Source organism: Dama dama, chromosome X (genome assembly GCF_033118175.1).
Source record: "Dama dama isolate Ldn47 chromosome X, ASM3311817v1, whole genome shotgun sequence".
NCBI lineage: Eukaryota > Metazoa > Chordata > Mammalia > Artiodactyla > Cervidae > Dama > Dama dama.
In genome coordinates, this window is record NC_083714.1 from 106,712,658 (window position 1) to 106,736,913 (window position 24,256).

General features: G+C 40.7%; 1 protein-coding gene across 5 annotated transcripts in view; it reads left to right on the top strand.

Annotated features, from left to right (window-relative positions):
- ARHGEF9 (Cdc42 guanine nucleotide exchange factor 9) overlaps positions 1–24,256 on the top strand; it is a 462,467-nt gene that overhangs the window by 276,904 nt on the left and 161,307 nt on the right. For 4 of the 5 annotated variants that reach the window (XM_061136169.1, XM_061136173.1, XM_061136171.1 and 1 more), the window contains one exon: positions 12,073–12,252. The exons of the other annotated variant lie outside the window; for it this stretch is intronic. In XM_061136169.1, coding sequence (XP_060992152.1) covers positions 12,073–12,252 — 180 coding nt within the window. The remainder of the gene's footprint in view (positions 1–12,072; positions 12,253–24,256) is intronic. 5 annotated transcript variants of the gene reach the window in all.

The window sequence follows — 24,256 nt, forward strand, 5'->3', positions numbered from 1 at the left end:
TCCAAGTAAATTTCCTCAGGGCCAACCAGTTAGAGTCTTGTAGTAGAGAAATTTACCAAGGTAACCCAGAGCTAGACACAGATAATTGGCCACAATCTCAACAATTGGATTGATTTTTAAAACTAGCATAGTATCAGGCCTATGATAGAAAAGCATTTGATTTATATACAAAGGTCTAAGAAGTCAAGAGAACACTATAAACGATCATACGAATCAGGTCCAATATCTTGGACAAGCTGTCTACCTCTGATGTCATTGTCTTCTCATCCTGGTGTACTGTAGTTTTTCTTGTTTGAGCATCATTTTAAGGTGAGATCAGGTCAGCTGTCTTCTCTATAGACCAATCCAGTGTAGGGGCCTTTGGAAGTGGAAATTAATCTAAGAGTTAATTTCCCTTCAGTTTCATTGTGCATGAGCTAGTTAAGAGTACCTGACAAAAAGTCTTTCCATCCAGGTTGGAGACCTGGATTATTATGTCTTTTTCCAGCCCTGGTTGCAGGTCATGAGGCATCTGATCTTCGTCCAAAGATAGATTACTGAGATAAGCTCATTTACATTTTTTAGAAGTTTTTTTAACTCGAGGTAATTTCTTTGTTGACAAACTTGTAATAGGTATAATATTTAACTTATATTAAACCTAGGTACAATGAAAATATTCCATTTGATGTTAATTACTCTAAGACATGTCTATATTAGATAGGTCAACAAAAAACATTAATATCAGGTATTTAATACTGAATATTTCCCAGTTCACCTGAACCTGGAATTTATTGTTTAATTTAGAATTATTTGATTTGTAAGCGCTTACCTTTTTTAAGCCAATTAAATAGAGCTCATTTACAAATTAACCTAAAAAATATTACCCAGAGATAAAAACATACCAAGACATATTTAGACAGACACACTGCAAGATCTAGCTTCATTTTCTAAGTTTGGTCATGAATTAGATATTACAATATAAAATTTACTAGTTTATAAAAAAAGCTGAAATAAATAACATTTTTAAAGGCTTCTTTCTTTTTTCTTTCTCAGTCTCAGGAGTTAGAGATGGTCTAGATAAGTGTTCCTGAGAGCCCTGGTCTCAAGGCACAGGGAAAGAAAATCAAGCTCTAACAAAATGGTGGCAGGTCTAAATGGTAGCCAAACAAAGCAAAATGGCATCACAAATCACAACACAGAACAGAGTTAAAACACACACATATAAACCTGGCAGTCCTCATCAGACACTCTCTTAAATACAAGAACACAGTCTCTCAGAAAACCTTTTATAGAGACACAAAACTTCAGATGTCTTCAAAGATTTCAAAAGGAGGAAAGGAAGCCAGGTTGAAAGAAGGGGGAGGAGGCGGGAAAGGGGGGCAAAAGGGGTGGCCTTACAGACGTCTTCTGCCACCTGCAGACACCCAGGCGTTACGGGACTTTTCCCTGGGCTTCCAGAAAAGGGAGGACTGGAACTCGGCCCTACTAGAAACCAGACCAGAAAATTCGAGTTCTCTGCCAAGAGGAGGTGATCAGTCTCCAATCCTCAGCTCAAGCTGAGGCCCTTCGACCAGATTCCTGCGTCCAGGACCGGGGGACTAGAAAAACGGGAAGGATAGGAAGGGCTAAGGAGAGGAGAGAGGGAGGGAAGGGGAGGGAGGTCAATAAAGTCTCTTGTTCCTTACCGGTCGGGGCACTCTGGCCAGTTGTCCGCATCAGGAGGAGACCAGGGACAAAAGGGTCCCAGTTGCGGCCGCTGGGTCTGGTCCATTGGCAGGCAAGCTGGCCCCTGAGTACCCCGAGTGGTCAGGATGTCAGTCTCAGTGAAGAAAATGTCCCTTCGTGGTCGCCATTTGTTGCAGGAAGGGGGACCCCTTCCAGGGCCTGAAACTGGGCTCTTGTCTAACACTCGGAAATGAATTGTCCGAGGAGACACATGCTGACAAAGCAAGAGATTTTATTGGGAAAGGGCACCCGGGTGGAGAGCAGTAGGTAAGGGAACCCAGGAGAACTGCTCTGCCGCGTGGCTCGCAGTCTTGGGTTTTATGGTGATGGGATTAGTTTCCGGGTGGTCTTTGGCCAATCATTCTAATTCAGAGTCTTTCCTGGTGGCGCACGCATCGCTCAGCCAAGATGGATGCTAGCAAGAGGGATTCTGGGAAGTGGACGGACAGGTAGTGTCTCCTCTCGATCTTTCCCGAACTCTTTCGGCTGGTGGTGGCCTATTAGTTCCGTATTCCTTATCAGGATCTCCTGCCATAAAACAACTCATGCAAATGGTTACTATGGTGCCTGGCCAGGGTGGGCGGTTTCAATCAGTGTGCTTCTCCTAACAGAATCAGAGGCACTTGGATGATGCCAAAAAAAATTCCCAAACAACTTGACAGTAACTTTTATTTCCGAGATGCTTTGAAGGTGCAAGCTGATGCTTATCAGGTTGGGAGCTACTCTGGTGAGGGAGACCTCTGCAGCCAATGGTATCATGATTGGTGGTCTTCTCTCTGATCTTTGCAATCCTTGGCCCTGTTGGCTGCATTTTCTCTAAAGGACTTATTCCTTCAACAGGACCAAACTCGTGACATCATAAGCTTTGGGGCAGCAGCTGGGTCTCGCTTCAGAAACTCTTGGGCCTATTAGGTTGAGCTAATGGCCAAAGTGTCATACTAGAAGAGTCCATTGCTAAGGTGTAAACCAAACAAGGAACTTCCCTTACCTCATATATTTGGTCACTGTTATAGCTGAGATCACTTCGTAGCTTCTTTTAGAAGAAGTCTAGAAAGAGGTGTTATCCTTTGTTATTAGTCTGTAATAATTGAGAAAATGTCCTGGATGGTTTCATATCTTAAGATGCTTATCTGGATTTACCAAGCTTTTAGGAGCTTACAGGTGTGAATTGGCTTTTGACATATTGGCCTCTGGATCAGGTGGTCTGTCTTGTTCTTGCTGAGCTGACCTGCATCTAGCCTATCCTTTCAAATCAAGCCAGCTGGGCTGGGGTTCGTGTCTGCCAGGTGTGGCTAAAGCCAACCTTCATTTTGTTAAAGTGAAAAATTATGTTAACAGTGGGATATTGAAGGAAGCCAATGCCTAATGACTCACAAATCACATGCCCAAACTAGGAAAAATATAATCATATCATGAAAAGTGGCAATATTTGTATACTTCCTTTCAATACATTTAGAGCCACCATCACTTGAATGCATTAATTATTCTGCTCAGAAATGAAATTATCTGGTTATGGGTGATTGCAGCATCCAGATTAAAGCTGAAACTAGATAGGTGTGAAGTATTAAATCATATAGAAAACAAATAGCAATCCTTATGTTTTAAAAAAATCAGGTTTTTTTCTTACCTGACATTTCTTCTTCCCCTGATGACCATTGAGCATCTGCAAAGATCTTCAGCAAAAGCCAGCCCACCCCAGAAGCCACCTGGCCATAAATCCTATCAGCAATGGATTGGCCTATAGGTCATCTGGTATATATTATGCAAACAATTTCTTTGACCCCATAGAATATTCTGCAACCTGACAGAGATGCTAACTCTTTTGTTGTGATCTTCCTCAGAGCTTACCTGGTTTTAGAGCTCTGGGCACAGAACTTTAGAGGCTAAAAACAATGTTGTTCATTATAGATTAAGCAGATATTTTAGATTTACTGTTCACAAGTATACAATCTGTTTGGAGAATAACACCCTGGTTAACAACTTGAATAGCTCTATGTTATTTAATATCTTCTTCTTATCCTAGGTAGAAAATAGTGAAAGAGACAAGGGAGAGAAGATATAGGGTGGAGTCGTCAGGGACAAGATTAAGGAGCAGGTGGGCCAAGATCATATGGCAAGGAAGAGGAAGCCTATCCCATGTCCCTACACTTAACCATGGACAAGGGAATGGCTGAATCAGGCACAGAGGTAGGAGTCATCTGCCTGAAAGAGACTCTGTGTTACCAGAGTGGAAGGTCCCTGTTGGTTCAAGACAAGGATTGGATCCATAGATGGGGCTAGATTAAGGAGAGCTTTGAGAGATTAACAGTAGGGAGTTTTTGAGGCTTCTTGAGCATGGATAGTGGCACCAACAAAGAAGTTTTAAGAAGTGAATTATTAAGGAGGAGAGAGACCTGTGAGCTGTAGGAAAGCCAGTTAGGAGGCAACTTGAGGTGATAAGGCCCAGGCCTAAGATAAGGCATTGAAAAAGAAGATAAAGGGTCATATCTATATGTAAAAGAAAAAATCAGCAGGCCCAGAAAATTTATCAGAAATGAGAAAAATAAGGATGCAGGGGAATGGGCCCTTAATGTTTTTACTGGATGCAGTAGCAGGCCCCCAGGGAAATGTGAAACAGGTAGTTGGAAATATGGGACTGGAGGTAGTAAGAGCTGATGTCATGAGAAAGATGATTTGTCTGAGGAGTTATGTGGCCAGAACAAAGAGCAAAGGTCCTTACTGACTTTTATTTATTTTTGGCTCTGCTGAGTCTTTGTTGCTGCTCATGGGCCTTTAGTTGTGGCAAGCTAGGGCTACTCTCTAGTTGCAGTGTGCAGACTTCTCATTGCAGTGGATTTGTTGCAGAGCACGAGCTCTGGGCACATGGGCTTCAGTAGCTGTGGCATGTGGGCTCAATAGTTGTGGTTCATGGGCTCTAGAGCACGGGCTCAGTACTGTGTGTTGTGGAGCACAGGCTTAGTTGTCCCAGGGCATGTGGGATCTTCCCAGATCAGGGATCAAACCCATGCTGCTGCATTGGCATTGAAATTCTTTACCACTGAGCCACCAGAGAAGCTTTCCCTGACATGGACAATTTTTAAAATTTATTTTTGGCTGCACTGGGTTTTCATTGTGGTGTGTGAGCTTTCTCTAGGTGTGGGGCAAGGGCTTCTCTATTTGTGGTGTGTGGGTTTCTCTTGTTCCCCCACCAAGGATTGAACTCAAGTTCCCTGCATTGGAAGGCAGATTCTTAACCACTGGACCACCAAGAAAGTTCGCCCGCCACCCCCCCCCCCCGCCCCCCGAACACTGCCCCACGGCCCACCACTGACTTTTGAATAGAGCAGTCAAGGGCTAAAGTGGAAAACCCATTCCTCAGTTTTCCCAGTCAATCTGACTGGCTTGTGCTTTAATGTGTCACTAACAATGCCTGAGTGAGTTATATTCAGGAAGGGACTAGCCAGTGCCAAGTTCTCATTTTCTTGAGTAGAGAGCAATAAAAGAATCCTATCAAGTGAAAACTTCCCTTGTAACTCAGTCAATAAATAATCTGCCTGCAGCGCAGGAAACCCGGGTTCGATCCCTGGGTTGGGAGGATCCCCTGGAGAAGGAAATGGCAACCCACTCCAGTATCCTTGCCTAGAAAATCTCATGGACAGAGTAGCCTGGTGGGCTGCAGTCCTTGGGGGTCGCAAAGAGTTGGCACGACTGAGTGGCTAATGCTTACTTACTTACTATCAAGTGCAAAGATCAGTGAGAAGAAATAATCTATAATAATGAAATTCCTAACCTTTGCAAAGCTCAAGTGTTACGCTTAATAGAAAGCCAGAACTAGAAAGGGCTATTTGATTCAAGTCTGTAACATGACAGATAAAGAAACTGAGACAGGTAAAGGGATCCATCCAAGATGATTCAGTGACTTACTGGTAGAGCTTCTTCTAATAGCCAGTCTTTTGATACCTCCCCACTATTGTTGAAACAATCTGGGTTACACCTTTGTAACCCAGAAATGGGTAAGAGTCTTATCCTTGAACACTTTGGGCAAGATAACAGTCTGTTTACAAGGACATATGAAAAAGATCTCTGGTTTATTCAGGAGAGAATAAAATACCAGCCTACTTTAGATGTGCGTAAAGGAAACAAGGGCTTCCCTAGTGGTTCAGATAATAAAGAATCTTCCAGCAATGCAGGAGACCCAGGTTCAATCCCTGGGTCAGGAAGATCCCCTGGAGAAGGGAGTGGCTACCCACTTCAGTATTCTTGACTAGAGAATCCCACGGATAGAGGAGCCCGGAGGGTTACAGCCCATAGGGTCATGAAGAGTTGGACATGACTGAGCAACTAACACCAACCAGCCAAATGGAACAAAAGAAGGGATTTTCTTTTGTCCATGCCTAGCTGTTGAGGGAGGGGATCTTTTGAGAGAATGGGGGTAAGTATCAACTGAAAAAAACCTTAAAGAAAGGCAAAATCCTTCAGGCTGCTTCTTATCCCCTTGTGAAGCTTCTCAGAATGAAAGCCAGGCTCAGCTACTTTTCATGGCAATTAGACATACACTGTTCTGAACAACAGTTTTTTAATCCTTCCCTCTGCTGCTTCTTGCCATTATAACTCTAGTATTTCTGGCAGCCACCCAGGCTAATTAAATAACTATTTTGGGGGTGGTACTGTTCAGCTAGAGGTCAAGAATGTGAAGAGGAAGACAAGAGGTGCAGCTCAAGAAAACTGGGTGAGGGTTTTATTTCTGTGTTTGCAAGGCCTGGCATTGGGAATGCTCCCTACATGACCCAAAATACTCATTCTCAGACATACCAACCACTGAGCAGTACCTTGTAACCAAGCAAGGAGTGGGGTGCCATGGGGATCCTTAGGAGAATGAGGCATCAAGAAAGGCAGGGGTAAAGCCTAGACTAGAAAGACCTTCTGGGGCTGTGGTTCACCAAATGTGGTCCCTGAACCAGTAGGCATCCCCTAGGAACTTGTTTGAAATACAAATTCTTAAGCCTTACTTCAGACGTACTGAATAAGAGACTCATGAGACCTGGCAATCTGTATTTTAACAAGCCTTCCAGGGGATTGAGAACTATTGATTTAGATCATTCACAGGGTGGACTGGTCTCCCTGGAGAGAGAAACCAGCTGGGAGCCCTCTCACTTTGCCTTCTTGATAGGTAATGTTGGGGATTCACAAAAGCAAAGCTATACAATAAGGTCAACTAGACATTCATGAATCTGCTCAACCATCTACTAATTGGGTGACTGTGGGCCACTTAGTAACCTCACAGGTTATATTCAGTAAAAATGATTATATTAAAGCTTACAGTGGAGAGCTATAGAGACTAAGATCACAAAAGAAATCCCCTTACCCAATGCCTGGCACATGTTATCATCAAGTGCTTCTCTTCCTCTCTGTTTTTCTTTCTTCCTCCCTCTTCCTTGCCTTTTTTCCTTCCTCCTAAAAGGGCCCACTGGCCACTCCAAGTTAGCTATAGGTACATGCCTCATTGTTGATCAGAAACAAGCCTGAGGGATCAAACTCCCAATGCCTACAGTGTATAATGATCATATTTTCAGGTTAAAAAGTCAGGACACATGGGTCTGATAACAGATTATTTGTAGGACAATGGAATAGAATATTTGAAATTAGAATTGCTTGGAAATCTAGATTAAAAAGGAATTGGATATTATTCCTTTAAGAATTATGACTCTTCTCCCTCTTCATCTTTTTATTCATGTCCAAAAGTGTCTTTGGTTTGGGAATGCAGAACACCATGTGTCCCACTCAATGGTAAATCTGAGCAAGAACCAACTTATATTTGGTCCTGTACTTGAAATGCCCTGAGGATTGGGAAGCATTTTATTAGAAGTCACATCAACAGTGTCCCAAGGCTAAGTGCTATTTGGGCACCTTGCTGGAGTAACCCAGTACTATCTCCTGGCTTTTGGGGATGATGGGATTGCAAGATGAAGAAGTTGTGACCATTGGGAAATTAGGGATTTTGGTGGGGGGCATAAACCAGTTATAAACAAGAAATGAAGAATTTAAACCTTGATACAGCCACTCCCAAATAGACTTTTCTTGATTTTTTTTCCCTCTTATAGGTAGCTCTGTTTTATTTGATAATTTGATCAGTTCCTGCTGCTCAAAACACTTGTCCTTGGTTTTTGTGAGATTGCACCCCTGGGTATCCTAACTATGTGTTGAAAACTCCATTTTCATTTGTTTCTCTGGTTCCTCTTCTCTTCTTCACCTCCTATTATTGCTGTTTTCCTAGGTTTCTGGTCTTCTTTCTTAGCACTTTCTTCCAGGGCAAACTTCCTTGGTTTCCATAATTTCTTCTGGATCATTGGCTCTCAAACCTTTATAACTGTCTCCCTTGCTCTCTCTTGAACTTCAAATCTACTTGCATGTCCTACTGGCCACAAGCATTCATCACATTAGAGAAAACATCATGTTTTATGCCACTCCCAAACCAACATTTCCTCATTACTTATCCTTAAGCTTTAATGATCATACTTAGTTTTGAACTCCCTCTACAAAATCAACTTTGATCTCCTTTTCCTCAAATGAGATTTAAAGCCTTAAAACAAGACTCCAGTCCACCTTTCTAGCTGTCTTTCCATCCCAATCTTCCCAGCCCTTTCCAAACTTCACTACGTGTTTACCATCAAATTTCCCATACTCTTTGCCTTTGAGACTTTAGTCTGCCTCACATGCCTTTTCTGTTTCCTTCTCTATCCGTTACAATCCTACCTATTCCTTAAGGCCTACTTCAGTGCACCACAAAACTGTCTTAGAGCCCACACATGATTCTTCCTTCCTCTGAAGTCTTGCACTAGGCCAGAGTATACCAGGCACAGTACTAGACATTATACATCTAGCACTCAGTTCACTTTCTCTACAATTCTGCCTGTGAGGCAGGTATTATCCCCATTTTGCATATGAAGAAACTAAACTGAAGGTTGTATAGCTTGAAAGTTTTGTCTATGGCTTTTGTGATACTGTACTCTTGGTATCCTTAATTACATGCTGGCAGTTCCATTTTGGATTATTTATGTGGCCTCTCTTATATCCCTCATCTCCCTTTGTCACATCTACTTTCTAAAGTAGCAGAGCCCAGAACTGAAGCTAGGTTTGCTTGCCTTTAACCACTCTGGCATACTTCTTGAAGGGCATTCACTGTTGGTATAGTGTTGGGTGAAAAATGGATAAGCAGAGAAAAGTCGTATTTATGAAAAATTGTAGCAAGTTAAAAGTCAATTCTATATACAAAGGGGAGATTTGAAACCAATTTCCAGCCCACATTTACCTTCCTTTTAAAACATCTCAGAGAATAAGGGAAAAACATCCCCTTATTCCTGCTTGCATTTGTGACTAGAGAACACAGGAGCTCTATATAGCTACATCCCCTTCTAGATTGCCCTCTTCTTATTGTCTGCACACACATTTGTCAATTCTTGGTTCACTGTCTTGCAGCTCATGAATCATGTGGAAGTGTAGAATTATCTTCACTTACCAGATGAAGAAAGTGAGACTCAGAGGCAGTGTAGTTTGTAAGAGGAAAAAGATGCTATAAAAATCAGACTGTGCCTGCATTTGAATTATGGCTTCAATGCTTATTGACTATATGGATTTGAGCAAATTATTTAATTTCTCTGAGCTTCAGTTTCCTCATCTGTAGGATAAGAATACTAATAGGGCTGCTGTGAGGATTAAATGAGTTGATGTGTATAAAGTGCTTGTAATAGTGTCTGACATATAGTTAGTGCTCTGTATTAGCTAATATTATCATCTTTGCCATTACTTCGTTAGCAAGGCCTTAAATCCAGGTATCCTTTCTCTACCTTCTCTATCTATGGTGTTATGATGGGAAAACGGGAAGGAGGTTGGTGATCTGGTGACCTTAGGCAAGTCACTACTGCTATATTATACCTAATCTATAAAATGAGGTATTAAGGGTGATGATCTTTGAAGTGCTATCCAGTTTTGTCACTGACTCCAAGTAGGCCCTGACAACAGGCTTTCCAGTTGGTTTATGGCCACAGGGTCCTATCTAGGGATTGGTTTTGTCCAGGGTATAGCTGGACATTATGACCTGAGGGCCCAGGCAGGCCAACTAGACTAAATGGGGACAAGAATGAGCCAACTGCTGCTGGGGAAAGCCAAGAATGGACTCCCTAAAAAGAAGACTGCACTGTGAAAAACATACAGGTAGCAGAATCAAGTAGACCTGGGCCTAGGGGAATTCAAACAGCATCACATTTAGAGTCTTGAGCTGAGTGTTGGTAATTGATGCCAAGATACTCTTTTGACCCTTGATAAACAGTCAGTGATAAAACTTTAAACCCTTGTGGTGCTCTGAGTTGGGCTGTAGGTACTTGTTAAGCTCTAGTAACACCCTGTTGGTACCCATTTTTGGCAGGAGAGGGGAGACTTCTCTGCAAATACTTATTGAGGCCAGTGACCAGCAATTCTTTTCCTCCACTGTGGCCAGAACAAGAAGAAATTGACTTTTAGTGTAATTGTAAAAAAGCAGGTTTAAATGAAACTCCATTTAGAAGGGGTACCAGTGACTGAAAGTGGCTGTCCAAATCTCCTTCTTTGGGGTTCTTAAAGAATAGGAACCATCTGGTTTATGGTGTGAATGGAGTTCTGTGAGTTAATTATAGCTAATTAGTAAACATTGGTAGTATGCATGATAGATATTAGTGCATATGCAGTCAAAAGACTGAGCTTTATAATTTATTACATGTGTGATTGGCCAAAGGACCAGTTCACCACCCTGAGACTCAGTTTCCTCATCTTTAAAATATGAGTAATAGTGAGACCTAGTTCATTCATAAGGATCAAGTGATGCAGTAGATGTGAAACACTTTGTAAACAGTAATTCATGAGGTACTCGAAAGGTGGTATTATAAAAGGTCCTATTTGAAATCTCTTTTGCATCCAAGCTGAGGAGCTCCCTCTATGCCTTCTATCAGAAGAACAATGGCTATAACCCAATGAAGGATTCCTTAGGCATAAGCTAACCAACAGAATGTCTTAACTAAGTCAAAAGATCAGTGTGTATATCTTTTCCTATGTGTGTCATGTGTTATGCATTAATATCATGACCATAGGGTTATTCTCTGGCTGGTATGTTGGAAGGCAGACCTGTATAAGAGGATGCATGATCCATATTCTGTCTCTGTTGTCTGAATTATTTTGACTTTGGTCTTGTGGAGCCAATAATTACCTTGGTGTCCTTCATCAGAGTAGACTGATGGAAAAGATGACTTCTAGAGGACATGTTCAGCAATTCAGTTCTGGGAAGGGGATGTTTAAGTCCTTTGCCTGATGAGCCATATGTTCTCTATTCTGGAAATTGTTCCCCCAAATGCCAAGAAGATTGATGACCTATACAGGCTGGAACCAGTTGTGGGAGAAAGGAGAACAAATAATACAGTGACCAAGATGGTAGCCAGAGAGAAACAGCCTATTCCCCCATACCCATCCTCATCACTGTGCCTAGACAAGTGTCATGAACATGTGTGTGTGTGTTTATGTGGAAGTGGCATGGATGTCTGCCTGCTACTATGTGGAGCCAAGTCCTGCTGGCCATAAAGTCTAATGACCAAGGTACATAGCCCCTGCCTTGCTGAGTGATCTGAGCTTACCCTTTAATCTCCTTGTGGCTCAGTTTTGACATCTAGCAAATGCAGAAGTCAACCTATGTATTTCACAGGGTCATTGTATAAATCACTGAGTGAATCTGTGACAAGGTCGAGTTTCCTGGGAGCAAGGCATCACAGAATGCCAGATTCTTTCATACCCATGAACACATGAATTCTCTGGATAGCGTCATGTATGGTTGAGAACAGGAGGCTGCAGGACTGGGGTCCATTATATGTGAGGAATGCCATGGTCTGTAACTCATGAGGGTGAGGTACAGTAGAGTTAAATAATGTATCACCAACTCTCAATTGGACAGTTGAAAGGAAGAAGAGGAAATGGGGAGAACAGAGAATTTAGAGCAAATATGCTCGAGCCTCATTTTAGCCATTGGTTTCAGACTCTCCACTCGTTCCAGATCCAGAGCTGCCTTGAAGCATCAAGGACAGATGGACTGGAACTTTTTCTTCTCTAGGGGAGGGGCTCATGAGTAGGGATAAAAGTTTGAGTCCTGCGTAGTCCATATACACATTCTGGGTCATTCTACCCACTGGCTAATGGAGAGTTGATAGTATTGTCTTGTGGTCCAGTAGAGTTGCTCTCCCAGTGTTATCTCCATCACCCCCACCCTTCACCACTAATATGTGAGTTTTTCCATAAGTAGTAGAGCTTCGGGGAGCGGGAGAAGTAAGGTAGCTAGATGTGTGGACTGAACACATTCTTATTTTGTCTCCTAAGCTGATCACTGGAGATTCCATCGTTAGTGCTGAGGCAGTATGGGATCACGTCACCATGGCCAACCGGGAGTTGGCATTTAAGGCTGGCGACGTCATCAAAGTCTTGGATGCTTCCAACAAGGATTGGTGGTGGGGCCAGATCGACGATGAGGAGGGATGGTTTCCTGCCAGCTTTGTGAGGGTGAGTGTCAGCTTTCACTCTCCTCTCCTTTCTCCTTGGCTACTTGCCCCTGGCTTCCCCCTCACCAGCCCCTTTTCTCCTTCTCATTCCCCTTCTTGTGGCTCTTCACATTTTTCCTCCATGTTTTGGTCTCCTACCCAGGACTTGGGCTTTCTTTAATCTTTGCCCTTCTAATTTTGAGATTTTTTTCTTGTTTTTATAACAATCCCCACCTCCTGCCTCCCACCTTCTACCCATTATGACTTTGCACAAATCACTTCCCTTTTGGCCTTGATGGTTTTGAAGACCTTTTCAACTCTATATTGCTGTGAAATTTTACCTTTCTTACCTCTGTTTTCTGCTTTCTTTCTTTTACTTGCCTCTTCTTTTTTTATCCTTTCCTTTTATAGCTCTCTTCCCACCCTCTTTCTCCCCTCCCCACTCCTCTCTGCTTCCTTTGCCTCTTTTCTCTCATTTAGGGAAGTGTGAACACCCCTGCGTGTTGTCTCATGATTGTCTACAGCTGTTAATGTAAGAATCTGGGCTCCCTACCCTCTCAAGGGCTAGAGTTACTGACTGCAAATCTTGCTTTTTGCAAGGTGGTTGGGAACTAAGATGTGCCAAGGGTGGGAAGCAGGCAGCTTGATAAGGCTGCTAAGGCCTTGGCCCTTTTGACATTATACCACGAAGAACCTGGCCCTTAAAAGAAGGGGTCCTTGAGAAGGGGATCCTTAGCAGTTTCTGCTTCCTCTGTGTTACCCATTAACAGGATGCTAATGGGGGAAGAACACTGGCCTGGTGTTCCAGCTGTTGGCCTTCCTTGGTGTTATGAGCTACAATTAGCTGTTTGGCAGTCATGAGCTCTGATTTTCTCCATATGCAAAATGGTGTTGACAATTATTTCATGCTAGGGGATATCACAGTGAACAAAATAATATATATTAAAACAGATTTGTGGCAATACAAGTACCAAAGCCACATCAGGGTGTCTTATAGCCATCCTTAATATCACCTTTTGTTAGTTTCTTTTGTAAGATGAGGGTGAAGTCCTGACCTCAAACAAAAGATCAGAGTGGCTTGGGTCCTTGGAGAATGAAGGGCCTCAGGATAAGAAGGATAGAAGTGTGACATGAGGGAAGGAGCAGGGCATTTGGGATCAGATAATCCAAGATGAAGATGCAGTCTCATTTTTACTACCTCCTGCCTCTATGGTTTTTAGCAAGACCTGAGCCTTATTTCCTCATCTGAAAAATAGGAATAGCAGAAATTTTATGATGATTAAATGAGATTACTGTGTGAGTAAAGTGTCTGGCACATAGTGGGTACTTAGCACATGGTAACTTGCTTTATCATCACCACCACCACCACCTTATTATTAATAGCTTCAAGAAGGTCTGTGTATCAAGGCTGACCATAGTGGTTGAAAGAAGGCTCCTTCCTAGGAGAGTTGCAAATGTAGGAAGCACTGTTATCTGGTTATAATAATTTAGGTGAGGGCACTGCTCAGAAGCAAAGAGGTAGACAAAATGGCCTCTCACCCCCTCTATACTGAGAATTTCTTAATGAAATATCCAGTCCTTTTCCCTCTAACATATATGGTGTCTTCCATCAGAGTCTCCACAGACCATGTGTCCCAACTCAGCTTCGTTGGTTGATGAATTGGTCCCAGGGGTAGTTAGAAAGTGTACAACAATAACCATGGGCCTTTGTAACTAGCTCGAGACCTTGTATACGGACAGCTTGTGTGCCTTGGGCTGACAGCCCCCTCTTTAAAAAAAAAGATTAAATTGCACTCAGTGAAAATCACCCAAATCTGCATGTATTTCATCTTCAGTGAAATTTCATTTTTATAATAAGCTGTAATTCAAAGGGTGGCATAAAATACTAGGAAAAGCAGAAAAACTAGGAGACAAATAACAGAGCCAAGCTTTAGAATATCAATGAACTGACATTGATGCTCATACATCCAAGACCAAGAGGAGTGTTTCTCCAAGCACATAGCTTCGGTAGCCACATGGGTGGGCTGAAGCTGACCTTTGAGGAGACCCCTGACTGGGCCAGACATGCATGGTATAGAGTCTAGCCTAGTGGTCCTCAATCTTGGCTGCACAGTGAAATAATTCACTTAGGTATCTTTAAAAGACACAAACACTAAAATCCCAGCTCTAGGCTGGTTAAATCAGAATCTTTGATATTGAGAATGACTTGACTTAGGCCAGTATAGTCCAATAGAAATATAATGTGAGCCACAAATGCAAGCCACAACTATAAAATTTTCTATTAGCCACACTAAAACAAGTTAAGAAGATATCGGTGAAAGTTATTTAATGTATTTTAGTTAACCCAATATAGCTAAAATATTATGGTGTAATATTATATTATAACTATAAATTTTTTAATATTTTACTAAGTTTTTGAAATCTGATGTGTATTCTATACACATCTCAATTCACACTGGTCACATTTCAAGTGCCTATTAGCCATATGTGGCTAACTGCTACTGTATCAAATAGCACAAATCTAGACTGAGAACAATGACAGCAGACCAGGAGCATTAATGACAGAGTCTAAATCATAAGTTAGAACTCCAATATTCTATTATACCAGTGTTTTTTCTGTGAGAAACTAAGATGTTGCCTCAGATTGTATTTGTAATGAGTTTTTTGATCATTGCAAACCTTTTTAAGTGATAAGTAAATGGACTTCTGATCTCTAAAGGGGAATACAATGGAACTTTAGCAGCTAGCAGTTGTGGTGTCACCAGTAAAAGGAAATTGGGTTAAATGTTGCATGAATGATGTGAAAATTGATGCCAAGTTAGACCTTTCAGTTCTCATAAATGAGCATTTATGTATAGGTTTACATTCTGGTAAGATTGTGTTACTCAAGGAATTGAATGGCAGAGGTTATGTAGGCTCTTTTCTTGTCGTTGTTGTTTACTCACTCACTAAGTCGTGTCCGTCTCTTTTGCGACCCCACGAACTGTAGCCTGGCAGTCTCCACTGTCCATAGTATTCCCCAGGCAAGAATACTAGAGTGGGTTGCCATTTCCCTCTCCAGGGGATCTTCCCAACCCAGAGATCTAGCCCACATCTCCTGAATTGGCAGGTGGATTCCTTACTACTGAGCTACCAGGGAAGCACAGGCTCTTTTCTAGTAGGTATTTAAAAGTAGAATTACTAACAACATTCTTCTACATTGATTTTGGTTGAGGTTAGAATTGTACTGTGGAGGCAGTGCTAGCTATGTTAGAAAATGAGAGACCTGAGTTCTAATCTTGGCTTTTCCAAACATTTGACATATCATCATGGGTTTTTAGTTTCTCCTTCATCTCTGAAGCATTGTCTAGAATCTATTCAAGCTCTGACATGTCTAGGTAGGACATATAGATGAGTAACACTCAACTATTGAATCTTCATTAGTACTGATATAGGTAGATGTTGATTTCCTGAGATGACGTACCTCTATGTTGTAGTATTGTTGTCTTGTTTATCCAGTCTCATCCTGAGCTGAGATTCAGTAACTCCTTAAGAATACTGTCCTTAGGATATTTGGCATATAACATGATATAAAGTATAATGGCAAAGAAAAGACTTTCCTCCTAACACTATACCAACTGGACACCTTTGTGGATCATTGGACCAAATTGGTCACTGACATAGTGGAGTATTTCCATTTACTACCTGGAAGTCTCATTGCTATGTGAACATCACCCCTAGGATGTTTAGTGCTGTTATATCTAAGGTAGACTTACCTGCTGTTAATTAGGTTTAAAACCAATATGGAATAAAAAAAAAAATAAATAAAACCAATGTGGAATCTGAGAAACCCAGATTCTTGCCTCAGTTCTGAGTATGCACCTTGAACAGTTTTCTGTATATTTTTGAAGCCCAATTTTTCTCCTTGAAAAATGGGAATAATTAAGTCTTGTGAAAATCCTTTGTAACCTGAGGTATGCTGGATATCTGTAAATAGGAAGTGTGATACCATTTTGGGTGCTGTACAAGAAACTTCTGAGTTTATATGCCTTCTATCCAGTCAAATATCTGCCTCTCCTATTATTCAGAATTTTAGTCTGCATGTACATACATGTATGTGTGTGTGTGTGTTCTCAATCTCTCTCATATCTCTGGGGATATGACTTCACAAGAGCAATGCAGGAGTTGATTTACATTCTCAGCAGTTCGTCATGCATGTTCAGTCACTCAGTTGTGTCCAGCTCTTTGCAACACCATGGACTGTATCCCACCAGGATCCTCTGTCCATGGGTTTTCCCAGCAAGGATATCAGAGTGGGTTGCCATTTCCTCCTCCACAGTAATTGATCAGGTTAAGTGAATTAAAGCTTGCTGAACATCAATCCTCACACCTAAGTGCTGACATCTTCAGCTGCTTTTCTGAGCTGGTGTCCCTTCTGGGAGCTGAGAGCCGACTGCCAGGATATGATGTGTCTCTTAAGTAGAAAATCCCATTCCTGTGGTGGCCCTCCTATCCCATTTGGGGCCATAATTCCAAATCATTCCTATTTCTTTTACCTCCGTGTAAAAATTGACCTTTGTTCTGACTTTGGGCCATGGTCTGGGGTCAGCTTACTGCCCACTGGAGGGCAGGCTCTGTACAGAATACATAACAACTTGCTATTATTGGTAGCTGAGGCCTGAGTGACAAGGCATGGGTTTGTTCAGAGTGTAAAGAGCCTACTCAGAAGCCATCAGCATATATTTTCCTTGTTTCTTAAAATTCTAGATCTCCCTGGTTTCTGGGTTTCTGGTAGAAGATGAAAGGATGAGCTAATCAGATCATTACCATCTTTCCTTAGGGTTGTGCAGATCAGATGTCACAGAAACTAAACCTCTCCTATTTATAGGGAAACCCACTGACCCAGAGTATTACTTGGCTTTGGATTATATAGTGTCTCTTTTTTCATTGCACTTGGGAAAACTTTTCACCTATATAAAACCCTAGACTCACAGATTTAAAGCTCTAAAGACCCATTTTAGCCAGGAGTAGCTGACTTAGATGTTTACAGGGCCAGGCAGTTAACTTACATGAGTAAAACAGCCTGGTACTAGGGTAAGTGGGAGCCTGTGTCAAGTTGGGAAATCTATGCCCTATCTAAAGGGAGCAAAAGTGACCTGGATGGTTCTCGTTGGTGGAATACAGTATAGCAAGTATGAAAGTCCAATGAGCTCAGATCTTCCAGATTTTTCAAGAAAAGCCAAGAATTGGATTTCATGTAAAAATCTTCATGTTTTAAAAATATTGACCAGTAATTCACATTTTAAAAGAAACACTGTGAAGAATAAACTGAATATATTGGTAGGCTAAATTGAAACGTCAGTTCCCAGCTTGTGACCACTGGTCATCCTAATTTCTTCATTTTATAAATCCTGAGGAAACATAGACTCAGAGAATGGAAGTAACTTTCTTACTCATGTAGGGAATTAGTGACAAAACAAGGACTTGAACTCAGGCCTGCTGACTCTTACTTAAGACAGGTGATATTAAGTCTTTGTCTAGTAAGTACAACATATAGAATTCCTCAGGTATGGTTTCTTTCTGTTGTTTTCCTGTGGATGGGCCATAATTTCCTGTTTCTTTGTATGCCTTGTAATTTTTTTTTTGTTGAAAACTGGGCAGTTTGAATATTATAGTTTGATAACTCTGGAAATCAGATTCTCTTCTTTCCTCAGAGTTTGTTGCTGTTGTTTGTTGAGGGATACAATTTATTTAGTGACTTTTCCAAACATTTTTTTTTTCTGCAGAGACTGCATTCCTTGCCATGTGTAATCATGGAAATCTCCATTCCATTATGTCATTAGTCAGCCAGTGAACTGACAGTGATTGCTTTTAAATACCTGAAGCCAAAATAAAAAAATTACTGACCAGGTCTTTGCAACTTGGCTAAGATTTGGGGCATTCCTTCAACACTAATTCAGGCTGCCCACAACTCTGCCTTACTTTTCTTCTCCTACATTCCTGATTGCATGGAACCTAAAGATCCTCCAGAAGTACAAGCCTACCATCTACTCAGGCTTTTACTGAGCATACATCTGGTTCAGGGCATGTGTGTTGCACTCTGAGTTCCTCGATGTGCGTAGTGGCCCATCTGAGTCTTTATTCTCCAAAGATTTTTTTTTCCTCAGTCTCTTTCTTCCTGTGGTAATTGGATCCATGTGCTGCTTGCCCCTTCTGCCATCCTTTTCCCCAGATGGACATGGGCAGTGTAAGTCTTTAAGTCTTTCAACAAAGGCAGTCATGACCTCCAAAGCCAATTTAGCCTTGAGTAGGGGTATAAGACAAAGGTCAGTCTCTATGCCTGACCCTCAGGATCAAAAAGGTCAAAACACACAGCCACAGTATTTTAACAACAAGGTCATTAGCCCCTTGGCACCAGCAAGCTGCAGGAGGAATATGGGCCACCTTTCTCTCAGCTGCTGGGGAATCAGAAATGGTAGACAAATTAGCAAAATGCTTCAAAATTCTCTTATCAAATTTTAGCCAACCTTTTCTGCATCAAGAGGGATAAATTGGAAGATTGGGATTGACATATACACACTATTATATATAAAACAGGTAACTAATAAGGGCATACTATATAGCACAGGGAATTATACTCAATACTCTGTAATGGCCTGTATGGGAAAAGAATCTAAAAAGAAGTGTGAATACATGTATATGTATAACTGATTAATACTGATGTACACCTGAAACTAACACAACATTGTAAATCAATTATACATCAGTAAAATTTTTTAAAAAGAGTTCCCTGCTTGCTGTAAGTTTTGGATTAGATTCCAGAATTCTGAAAAAGTTGGTTCTGTTGGTCTTAGTCAGCTAAAGGGTGATTCAGTAGAGGGACTTATTATTTGTGCATCCCAATCTACCACTTTTAGTGATGTTCCCCCTTCCTGAATCTTAATCCTGTGTGTTCAGGGCTACAGAACAGTCAACAAAGGGTATACATGGGCTGCTAACACAACTGTTAACACTTGAGGACCTACTTCCCATTTTAGGCTGATGGCAACAGTGTTTTGATTTCTTGAGATGAGTTCAGACAGGCCCTTGTTTACCCATTCAAGTTTCAGGTGGACAAAGACCTCTAGAATTTTTTTTAATTTATTTTTATTAGTTGGAGGCTAATTACTTTACAATATTGTAGTGGTTTTTGCCATACATTGACATGAATCAGCCATGGATTTACATGTGTTCCCCATCCCAATCCCCCCTCCCGCCTCCCTCCCCATCCGATCCCTCTGGGTCTTCCAGTGCCCAGCCCTGAGCACTTGTCTCATGCATGCAGCCTGGGCTGGTGATCTGTTTCACCCTTGATAGTATACTTGTTTCAGTGCTATTCTCTCAGAACATCCCACCCTCGCCTTCTCCCACAGAGTCCCAAAGTCTGTTCTGTACATCTGTGTCTCTTTTTCTGTTTTGCATATAGGGTTACCGTTACCATCTTTTAAAATTCCATATATATGCGTTAGTATACTGTATTAGTCTTTATCTTTCCGGCTTACTTCACTCTGTTTAATGGGCTCCAGTTTCATCCATCTCATTAGAACTGATTCAAATGTATTCTTTTTAATGGCTGAGTAATATTCCATTGTGTATATGTACCATACCTTCCTTATCCATTCGTCTGCTGATGGGCATCTAGGTTGCTTCCACGTCCTGGCAATTATAAACAGTGCTGCGATGAACATTGGGGTGCACGTGTCTCTTTCAGATCTAGTTTCCTTGGTGTGTATACCCAGGAGTGGGATTGCTGGGTCATAGGGCAGTTCTATTTCCAGTTTTATAAGGAATCTCCACACTGTTCTGCATAGTGGCTGTACTAGTTTGCATTCCCACCAACAGTGTAAGATGGTTCCCTTTTCTCCACACCCTCTCCTGCATTTATTGCTTGTAGACTTTGGATAGCAGCCATCCTGACTGGCATATAATGGTACCTCATTGTGGTTTTGATTTGCATTTCTCTGATAATGAGTGATGTTGAGCATCTTTTCATGTGTTTGTTAGCCATCTGTATGTCTTCTTTGGAGAAATGTCTGTTTAGTTCTTTGGCCCAGTTTTTTGATTGGGTCATTTACTTTTCTGGAATTGAGCTGCAGGAGTTATTTGTATATTTTTGAGATTAATCCTTTGTCTGTTGCTTCATTTGCTATTATTTTCTCCCATTCTGAGGGCTGTCTTTTCACATTTCTTATAGTTTCCTTTGTTGTACAAAAGCTTTTAAGTTTCATTAGGTCCCATTTGTTTATTTTTGCTTTTATTTCCAATATTCTGGGAGGTGGGTCATAGAGGATCCTGCTGTGATTTATATTAGAGAGTGTTTTGGCTATATTCTCCTCTAGGAGTTTTATAATTTCTGGTCTTACATTTAGACCTTTAATCCATTTTGAGTTTATTTTTGTGTATGGTGTTAGAAAGTGTTCTCGTTTCATTCTTTTACAAGTGGTTGACCAGTTTTCCCAGCACCACTTGTTAAAGAGGTTGTCTTTTTTCCATTGTATATCCTTGCCTCCTTTGTCGAAGATAAGGTGTCCATAGGTTCGTGGATTTATCTCTGGGCTTTCTATTCTGTTCCATTGATCTATATTTCTGTCTTTGTGCCAGTACCATACTGTCTTGATGACTGTGGCTTTGTAGTAGAGCCTGAAGTCAGGCAGGTTGATTCCTCCAGTTCCATTCTTCTTTCTCAAGATTGCTTTGACTATTCGAGGTTTTTTGTATTTCCATACAAATTGTGAAATTATTTGTTCTGGTTCTGTGAAAAATACCGTTGGTAACTTTGTAGGGATTGCATTGAATCTATAGATTGCTTTGGGTAGTATAGCCATTTTCACAATATTGATTCTTCCAATCCATGAACACAGTATATTTCTCCATCTATTTGTGTCCTCTTTGATTTCTTTCATCAGTGTCTTATAGTTTTCTATGTATAGGTCTTTCATTTCTTTAGGTAGATATACTCCTAAGTATTTTATTCTTTTTGTTGAAATGGTGAATGGTATTGTTTCCTTAATTTCTCTTTCTGTTTTTTCATTGTTAGCATATAGGAATGCAAGGGATTTCTTTGTGTTAATTTTATATCCTGCAACATTACTGTATTCATTGATTAGCTGTAGTGATTTTTTGGTAGAGTCTTTAGGGTTTTCTATGTAGAGGATCATGTCATCTTCAAACAGTGAGTGGTTTACTTCTTCTTTTCCTATCTGGATTCCTTTTATTTCTTTTCCTGCTCTGATTGCTGTGGCCAATACTTCCAAAACTATGTTGTATATTAGTGGTGAGAGTGGACACCCTTGTCTTGTTCCTGACTTTAAAGGAAATGCTTTCTATTTTTCACCATTGAGGATAATGTTTGCTGTGGGTTTGTCATAGATAGCTTTTATTATGTTGAGGTATGTTCCTTCTATTCCTGCTTCCTGGAGAGTTTTTATCATAAATGGATGTTGAATTTTGTCAAGGGCTTTTTCTGCATCTATTGAGGTAATCATATGGTTTTTATCTTTCAATTTGTTAATGTGGTGTATTACATTGATTGATTTGTGGATATTAAAGAATCCTTCCATTCCTGGGATAAAGCCCAGTTGGTCATGATGTATGATCTTTTTAATATGTTGTTGGATTCTGTTTCCTAGAATTTTGTTAAGGATTTTTGCATCTATGTTCATCAGTGATATTGGCCTGTCACCCAACATAGGAGCACCACAATATGTAAGGCAAATGCTAACAAGAATGAAGGGGGAAATTAACAATAACACAATAATAGTGGGAGACATTAATACTCCACTCACACCTATGGACAGATCAACTAAACAGAAAATTAACAAGGAAACACAAACTTTAAATGACACAATGGTCCAGCTAGACCTAATTGATATCTCTTGATACCTAATTGATAGGACATTTCACCCCAAAACAATAAATTTCATCTTTTTCTCAAGTGCACATGGAACCCTCTCCAGAATAGATCATATCCTAGGCTATAAATCTAGCCTTGGTAAATTCAAAAAAATTGAAATCATTCCAATCATCTTTTCTGACCACAATGCAGTAAGATTAGATCTCAATTACAGGAAAAAAAACTATTAAAAATTCCAACACATGGAGGCTAAATAACACGCTTCTGAATAACCAACAAATCATAGAAGAAATAAAAAAAAAATCAAAATATGCATAGAAATGAATGAAAATGAAAACACAACAACCCAAAACCTATGGGGCACTGTAAAAGCAGTGCTAAGGGGAAGGTTCATAGCAATACAGGCTTACCTTAAGAAACAAGAAAAAAGTCAAATAAATAACCTAACTCTACACCTAAAGCAACTAGAGAAGGAAGAAATGAAGAACCCCAGGTTTAGTAGAAGGAAAGAAATCTTAAAAATTAGGGCAGAAATAAATGCAAAAGAAACAAAAGAGTCTATAGCAAAAATCAACAAAGATAAAAGTTGGTTTTTTGAAAAGGTAAATAAAATTGACAAACAGTTAGCCAGACTCATCAAGAAACAAAGAGAGAAGAACCAAATCAACAAAATTAGAAATGAAAATGGAGAGATCACAGCAGACAACTCTGAAATACAAAGGATCATAAGAGACTACTACCAGCAGCTCTATGCCAATATAATGGACAACTTGGAAGAAATGGACACATTCTTAGAAAAGTATAACTTTCCAAAACTGAACCAGGAAGAAATAGAAGATCTTAACAGACCCATCACAAGCATGGAAATTGAAACCGTAATCAGAAATCTTCCAGCAAACAAAAGCCCAGGACCAGATGGCTTCACAGCTGAATTCTACCAAAAATTTAGAGAAGAGCTAACACCTATCTTACTCAAACTCTTCCAGAAAATTGCAGAAGAAGGCAAACTTCCAAACTCATTCTATGAGGCCACCATCACCCTAATACCAAAATCAGACAAGGATGCCACAAAAAAAGACCTCTAGTCTTAACCACCTATGTAGAAACTCTTGTTTGTGATGCTAGAGGTGATTTATTATAAGATCTGTGAATTAAGGATGACATAAGCAGAGAGGGCCTTTCTTCCTGGATTACAGAAATTTCTCTTCTTCATACTAAAGTTTCAAATGGTGTTATTAGCAGTCATTTGCATTCACATGATCCACCTTAATTGCTTCTCATTATATACACACTTTGGATAACATTATCCAGTTCATCTTTTGGCTACTTGGAGGGGATTTTTTTTATATGGAGTCATACAGCTCAGAGATAATATGATTTCCTCCATATTAAAGCTGGTCACCCTGTAGGTCTCACTTCAGTTCAGTCGCTCAGTCGTGTCTGACTGTTTCTGACCCCGTGGACTTCAGCATACCAGACTTCCCTGTCCATCACCAACTCCTGGAGCCTGCTCAAACTCATGTCCATCAAGTTGGTGATTTCATCCAACTATCTCATGCTCTGTTGTCGCCTTCTCCCCCTGCCTTCAATCTTTCCCAGCATCAGGGTCTTTTGCAATGAGTCAATTCTTTGCATCAGGTGGCCAAAGTATTGGACTTTCAGCTTCAGCATGAGTCCTTTCAATGAACACCCAGGGCTGATCTCCTTTAGGATGGACTGCTTGGATCTCCTTGCAGTCCAAGGGAATCTCAAGAGTCTTCTCCGACACCACAGTTCAAAAGCATCAATTATTTGGTGCTCAGCTTTCCTTATAGTCCAACTCTCACATCCATACATGACTACTGGAAAAGCCATAGCTTTGACTAGACAGACCTTCGTTGGCAAAGGTCTCTGCTTTTTAGAGATATTACTTTGGTCTCATTCTAAGGTCTCACTTAGAATCCTCAAATTGGAAATAACCATGAAGGACATATAGTCTGTGTCCTAGTCTCCAGGCATGATTATAACTAACTCATCTTGGACTTTTGAGAACCTGGCTAGCATCTGTCAAATAAGCCTAAGCTACTTCTTTGATTAAAGCTGTTAGCCCTTACGTTGTAATCTAAGCCAATTTCTTGAAACATTGCTATTTGCATGAAGCAGATGATATTTAAGA